General features: G+C 37.8%; 1 protein-coding gene across 2 annotated transcripts in view; it reads right to left on the reverse strand.

Moving 5' to 3' along the window:
* The window catches only part of aqr (aquarius intron-binding spliceosomal factor), a 48,918-nt gene extending 41,539 nt beyond the window's left edge, over positions 1-7,379 (reverse strand). Inside the window, exons 1-11 of one of the 2 annotated variants that reach the window (XM_028000870.1) lie at positions 7,277-7,379; positions 6,926-7,018; positions 6,671-6,727; positions 6,266-6,306; positions 6,131-6,166; positions 5,916-6,036; positions 5,624-5,764; positions 2,852-2,920; positions 2,618-2,718; positions 2,435-2,511; positions 1,314-1,378 (exon numbers count right to left, since the gene is read on the reverse strand). In XM_028000870.1, the coding sequence (XP_027856671.1) occupies positions 1,314-1,378; positions 2,435-2,511; positions 2,618-2,718; positions 2,852-2,920; positions 5,624-5,764; positions 5,916-6,036; positions 6,131-6,166; positions 6,266-6,306; positions 6,671-6,727; positions 6,926-7,009 (792 nt within the window). In that variant the 5' untranslated portion in view covers positions 7,010-7,018; positions 7,277-7,379. Of the gene's footprint in view, positions 1-1,313; positions 1,379-2,434; positions 2,512-2,617; positions 2,719-2,851; positions 2,921-5,623; positions 5,765-5,915; positions 6,037-6,130; positions 6,167-6,265; positions 6,307-6,670; positions 6,728-6,925; positions 7,019-7,276 lie in introns of those variants that run through there. The other variant, XM_028000871.1, reaches the window with a different exon arrangement.
* Positions 7,380-7,645: the final 266 nt, after the last annotated feature.

Genomic DNA, 7,645 nt, shown 5'->3' on the forward strand with positions numbered 1-7,645 from the left:
GAAAAAAATAACAACACTGACAGTAAGACAACAACATACGCAAGTCAACTCCCTTTACTCTCACTAGAATAGAGGGATAAATAAAGCTTGTTGTTGCAGAAAGAGAGGAAATAATATGATACGATGCTTTGTGAAAACTCTGAAAATGCTTAAGGGCAACTCAGAGTAAAAGCATGGCTGATACATATAGAATCAAACTACATTAACTGAAAAAAATACTCGGGCAAGAAAGCAATAAAGGTAAATACACTAGAAACGTGAAATTCTAAAGAAAGAAACAAAACTAAAATGGAATCATCCTTTATTCATTTAAGACTGTTCTTCAGAGGTAGCAGGTGCAGCGAGTTACACCCAAACACGAGCTGAACAGATACTTTGATATCCAGCACTGTCTTTGATCTCAACACGGTCCTTGGAGCCAGCATAAAGAAAGCCACACAGATCTTTTTCCTGGGCTCTCATTTCCAGGTCATCACTGTGGAAAGGAAGTATGGACTCCATGCAACCGAGTCTTTGTAAAATGATATTGCTGAAGGACAGGGGAAGTCTGCAGAGACAGTCAGCTGGCCGGCCACTCGACGCTGCCAGGAACTGCAAGGCCAGCCTGTCAGCAAACAGCCACATGAACTCTATTCACCGCTAACAGCAGCACTAAAATCAGTTTTATGGGATGATGTGTCATCACCAGCCTCATTGACAAATTTACATTCCCAGGCCAGTTTCTTTTTATGCAAACAAATGCAATTAAATTTCACAAATGACATGACAAAACAAAGTGATTTTGTCACTGGCAGTTCTTTTTTAATTGACTGTTATCAAATTTCCAAACAGCTCATCAAACCAAATAAAATTAAAGAAAAGAAGATCTCAAAATTGCAAACAATGATAAGAAAAAACACCAGCGAACAGAACTGTAACATTAATCGTCATACCACCACGTTCACCAGATGCTACAAATTTAAAAACTCATGTACCTGAAAGTAACTCCTCCTTGACTCAAATGAAACACTCCTGCTTCAAATACTGGAGGAAAATTGTTTACAAATGTTTTTCCAACTCAGCAATTTAAAAACTGGCAGAAAACCAAAAGATTATTGACTGTAACTGCAGTGGAAGGTGATTCTACAAAGTATTCACTTGGAGGAGCTAAAAACTGATATCAGACCATCAAGTTTCAACTGTAAAATTGTTATTAATTTGTGAATGATAAGCTGTTACACTGTAAATTTCAAATAAAACATGACAGATATGCTTGAATAGAGACATTTTGTAAGACTGACTAAGACAGAATGTGAATACATGATGTGTCTTACCTCTAAATCAATCAGCAGCTCAATGAATCTTTCGCAGTAATGCACTTTTTCCATGGGAACAGGCCCTGTGAACAATAAAAGACACTGTTGAATGCAACTGCAGCTTAGATCTAACAACCCACTTTTAAGAAAGATATGAAACACTGAATGTTGCAGTGCTGTAAAGGACCCATATTTTCATTAAAGAAATGCATGTGGACAACAATGAAGGTGTCATGCTGTCCGAATGGACCTTTCTATAAGATGCTGCATGTTCAGCAGAGCGGCATGCTGGGACCCAACTCCACATTAGGCGAGCGTGTTCTGCACTTATAGTCGACGAATGCAGCAAGGATGCGACTGAAGCGTATCCCGCTGGCCTCTAGATCATAATCTAGTATGTCAGCGTTGAATTCTACCTAAACACAGATTCTGTTTTTAGCATTCAGGTAGGGGGTCTGTGTGTCGGCCTGCATTACCACACTCCGTGGTCGGTGCCAGTGGGTGTACAGTGACTGAGTGAATGCTTCTTTGCCAGCACTCAGAAGGAAAGTAGAAAGTAGTGCAACTCAAAGCATGCATTAAAAAAAGTGATATTTTCAATAGAGTTTATCTGTTGTGTATCTTCACATTTGTGGAACTTTTTTCAATTAGCGCATAGCTTTAGCAACATTGATCCAAATGGAATAGAAGGGGTCCAAGTTGAAAACCGTACAGTTCATTTAAAATGCCCCCCCCCCCAAGTTGTTGTATTGCCTACTAAATCAAATGGATACATTTGAATACAATATTTTTAAATACACTATCAGTGTTTTTTTTTTTCTATCCCTTCAGAATGTTACTTTGTAGTGTTTTTCATTGGGTGCAGATATTTTTCATCTATTGTTTATCTACCAATCTGCATGTAATAAATGAATATATATATTTTTTGGTTGAAGAAAATAAAATTTCAGGTGTAGAACAATGTGCAGTTTCTCCTAAATAGCTAAAAAGATGTAGGACTGTGCCATGTTATTAATAATTTAAAATGCAGTGATCAATAACAGAGATGCAGTTTTTTTTTCTAATTTGATTTCATCCTATTTTATTCTACCCAATAAGAACCATTTCCCTAAAGAGCTAAAAGCATTTCTTCCAATTACCCTCAGCTGGAACTGACATCAGAATGACCCGAAACTTTTTAATGAGAGACGAAAGGAAAGTCCTTTCCTTGGTTGCTCTGGGGAAGACAGAAAGAAAACAAATCAGTAGCTGCAAATCATGAATTATAATGTCATAATAACTATAGATCTTCTAAACGTGCTTAGCAAAGAAAATTATATTACTGCTCCACTGCTTCGGCATCCATCTTATCAAATTTTTTCTTGATTAGATTCCAAAACTTCTGCAGCTTGGGAACTTTCTTCAGCTCTTGTAGGAGTCTGGACTATAAACACACACACACACACACATACAAATAAAAATAAGTCTGCATGGGGTAAGACTGAAATAAAAAAGGGAAAATTACTTAGTCAATATTCACCACCAAAATGTAATTATGGCTATGATTTTAATCTTACTGGTAGGAGGCACATCCACATAGGCAGAGAGATGAGCTGCTGCACCTGTTCTCTGATCAGATCCACCTCCTGGGAAGAAGAGAGGGATACAAAGAGATAGGAAGGGGGAAGGAGTTGTCAGAATGCACAATGCATGACAGATTTTTATTGCATCTGGACCCTTAATAAAAATCTCCAAATAAAATATTTACAAGCCTTTATAGGATGTGATTTCAGGCCAGCAAGCTATCACAGCAGATTCTGAGGTGAGACATCTGCAGCGTTTCCCTGTGGTCCCATGCAGTTATTTTGGGAAATGACAGAGTGCTTGCAGTGCTTTATCTGTTACTGCCACTTAGTGGGCATTATAAGTAACTGCCTCAAATCTTACTGCATCTTTAATATCCGGTTTTATCTACCTGTCTTTAAACGGAGAAGGCTTTTTAGTTCAGTTTTAAACAATAACATTTTTGTAAATCAATTAAATTAAAAATAATAATAACAATAAACGTTTTTGACCTGGACTTAATATTCTGGGTTACATATATTTTACATCTCCCTCTCCCCAATAATAGGGAAAATGTATCAAACCATTTTAAGGACATCTTGTCTGGATACCTATTTGACTAAGTAGTCAAATTTTGGATGTAAGAATACATGCCACTCATGTTGTGTTCTTTCCTTCTTATCAAGTAAGCCAACCTTAAAAGACAGGTATTCTCATTTTCATAGTTAAACATATAGAGGGGGGGAAAAAATCAGCAATTGGTCCAAAAATGGTTGAAGTTTGTCATCAATATGCACACAACAAAAATTTTGAGGTTTACAGAAATCTTAGAAAAGTTAAATTGAACTTTAATCAGCAATTGGTCCAAAAATGGTTGAAGTTTGTCATCAATATGCACACAACAAAAATTTTGAGGTTTACAGAAATCTTAGAAAAGTTAAATTGAACTTTAGTCTCAATTTAATCAGCTTTAAACTTTGAAAAATGAGTGTTTTCCATAGATGTGTAAAATAAACTGGTAAACATTTAGTCAATCAATTAAAACTACAACAATGTTGTAATTTTAGTAATAATTTTTATAAAGGCCTCACTGCTGACTATATTGAAAAATAATAAAGGAATATTATCTGAAGGTCTACTACCTTGAATCACCTAAAATAATGTAAAAAGGCATGGTCCATTTCCCAGCGTATATACAAAACTTTTAAAACGTTTAAAAACTGCTAAAGATTTTCCTTCATATTGTTTCCATGGGCTGAAGTCCATTTAAAGATACACCAGAGAAAATAGCAGAGTGAAAGCAACCCGACTCTCTTCCCTACTTGTTGCTGCTCACTGCCATTCAGTTTTTTGAAAGGAGGCTAAACATCTTTGATTGACTTAAAATAAAGACATAGTTTAAATATTTATGAATGTTATGTCTCAAAAAACAGATAATAATCTAGAACCGTATTTACAATATTTGGTGTGCTACCAGCAGGATGGATACCTAAGCAGTCAAATCAAAAAACTATGTTCTAATTTCAGCTTGTTACACAACAAAAACTTATTTCCTGCACAGTAAGCAAATACATCAGACATTTGAAGAAGACATTTGTTAAATATATTTTGATAAATATATTCCTGACCTAATCTAAAGACCATTTCAACTAATTTCATATTCATGAATAAATCACATATGAGGGTTATGAGGGTGGTTGGTTATCCATCCATCCATCCATCTTCTTCTGCTTATCCGAGGTCGGGTCGCGGGGGTAGCAGCTTCAGAAGGGAGGCCCAGACTTCCCTCTCCCCGGCCACTTCTTCCAGCTCCTCCGGGGGAATCCCGAGGCGTTCCCAGGCCAGCCGAGAGACATAGTCTCTCCAGCGTGTCCTGGGTCTTCCCCGGGGCCTCCTCCCGGTGGGACGTGCCCGGAACACCTCACCAGGGAGGCGTCCAGGAGGCATCCTGACCAGATGCCCAAGCCACCTCAACTGGCTCCTCTCGATGTGAAGGAGCAGCGGCTCTACTCTGAGTCCCTCCCGGATGACTGAGCTTCTCACCCTATCTCTAAGGGAGAGCCCAGCCACCCTACGGAGAAAACCCATTTCGGCCGCTTGTATCCGCGATCTCGTTCTTTCGGTCATGACCCAAAGCTCATGACCATAGATGAGGGTGGGAACGTAGATCGACCGGTAAATCGAGAGCTTCGCTTTTTGGCTCAGCTCTCTCTTCACCACGACGGACCGGTACAGCGCCCGCTTGTCAGCAGATGCTGCGCCAATCCGCCTGTCAATCTCCCGCTCCCTTCTTCCCCCATTCGTGAACAAGATCCCGAGATACTTAAACTTAAACTTAAAGGGGTCGGGTGCACTGTGTGATGGGTGGCGGCCTAGGGAGGGGACCCTGGCGGTCCGATCCTCGGTTGCAGAAACTGGGTGGTTGGTTAACTGCAGTTTAATGATGCGCATGCATGACCCAATGCTTTTGGCACTATAATGTAGATAGATCTCCCCTCTGAGACATGTGGAATGAGTTTATTTTTTATTTTTTTTGTAAAGAAAATAATATCTCTGTGCCAAACAAATCACCACACTTCCTTCTGAATTTCATTGTGATTTACCTGAACTTTTTGTTATAAATTCATACGTTTTTTTGATGGAGGTTCTTCCTAATTTCAGACCATGTTTACATGAACTAAAGGATAAACCTGCGATTTGGAATGCTCATATATAAATGTAGAAACTATCTTTTGCTTTCTTAGGGAGGTTAAGGTAATGTAAGGTGTTATAATAATACTACACACCAAACTGTTGAAGCAGTGGTCCAGGAAGACCAGAAGTATGGTTTGCTCCTTTAAGGTGAGACCAGCCTCCTCGCCTGCCAGCACAGCTTCCATCACACGTTTGAAGAAAAACGGGAAGTGTGTGGGCTCCTTTTTGAACACCTGATAAACACCAAAGAAAAGACAAGGAGAAAGTTGTAGAATGACAATCTGTTTGGATGTTTGTTTTTTTTAAATTGTGTAAATATAGTTTTAAAGAAGGATATATATCAAATGAGAATTTGGCACAACATGGATATAACAATTCTCTTACCTCCCAAGCTGGAACGTTTTCTCTGAACTTCTCATTGACGATGCAACAAATGGACATGATAAAGGCTTTGCTGGAGACCTCAGGTGTGTAATTCACCCACAGATAATTTTCAAGGTATTGACTAGGGTGAGAGGAAAATAAAATACAGTAAATATTCAACACACCAATGGATGCTTAATGTGTGAAGTAAGGAGATAAAATGGAAATACATTAACCTGAATTCAAGTAGCATAATTTTTCTGATGGCGAATCTGTAAACAATTCAAGAAGGCAATAAGGAGTCATTTTTTATTCATCAGACATTTAACTGCAGTTTAAATAAAAAAACAAACAAAAAAATATGTACTTACTTTGATGAGAAAATCTCTTTTTCATAGACATCTTCCATCACCTAAACATAACAAATAATATGTCATGGGATGAAGGAAGTTACATTCTTTTTGGCCAAAATGACATAAGTTTAAACTGATACCCAAATGTCATTTAACTTGCTAATTGGAGACTCTTTCCAATAAATGGTCACTAGTCACCAAATAAAGGAGGAGTGGGGAAAATATTAATTTACTGCTTTGTCGCAATATTTACCACTAACATCGCCATTCCGCGATTTTCTAATTCAATGTAGTCCTTTATCGTCTCATATGACAGAAAACCATTATGCAAAAGGACTAAAGTTATGGCTAACCGGTACGTTCAACATATTTGCAATAAACATAAATCACATAATTATCTTTAAGATGCCCCATATGACTCACCTGAGCGTCAAAAGGCAGCTTTTCCTTTACATGGGGAGCCCAATATTTATTAGCCAGCTGATAACAAGAAACAAGACATAGAATATGTAATGCCAATTATAAGTACACATTCATACAATGTTGTTTACTGAGGTACGGATCTTATCGGTCCTTGCATTTAGCTTTCAACAGCTACTAATATCTGCTTGTTAGAATAAGTGCACATATTAAAAGCTGAGACTTAAGATAACATAACTCGTTGGTGTACGTGGTTACCTGCGTGACATATTCAGCATTTATTTGGGACACTGAAGGCGCTGCAACCTTTTTAGCTGGACTCTCTTTCTCCGTGGTGGCCATCTCAAAAGGCTGCCATTTGAAATAAGAGGAAAACAAAATAGAATAAAATAGCTATTGGCGCAATAGTAAACAATACAGCAGAACTAGGCTCCTGATGTGGATACTACATATGTATAATGTTAAAAGCAATAATACAGTAAATAAAGAATGGGAGGCAGAAAGAGATTGTAAGTCCGGGTCAGAAGTAAAATTATTTAAAACGGATACATTAAAGTAAATGCAATAGAAAAACGTAATGGAAATAAATACCGAAGTAAGCTTACTAACCTTTAATATGTTTAATCAACATGAGCGTGACAAAACGCGCTGAAAGCGTCTAACTTCCTGAATGGGTACGTCCAGATAGTCGTCCCCAACTACAAACAATCCGCTCTTTCGTTCCGCTAAGCAAGACGTTTATTCAGTAGAATATATGAGTTAAAACCAGTTTCACCACGTTTCTTCTTCAATCCACCTTTTACTGTCTTTATCAAGTCTTTCATCATTTTATTTGGCAGTATTCAGCATATGTTGGCAGCCAAAAATAGCTCTCGTCTTTCTTGTTTTCTTAAAAGTCACAACTTTACAAATTACATATTTTTCTTGGTTATCATTTTTAATTCAAAGCAGTTCAAAATATTATGACAGAAAGAACTA

Source organism: Xiphophorus couchianus, chromosome 19, assembly GCF_001444195.1.
Source record: "Xiphophorus couchianus chromosome 19, X_couchianus-1.0, whole genome shotgun sequence".
Lineage (NCBI taxonomy): Eukaryota > Metazoa > Chordata > Actinopteri > Cyprinodontiformes > Poeciliidae > Xiphophorus > Xiphophorus couchianus.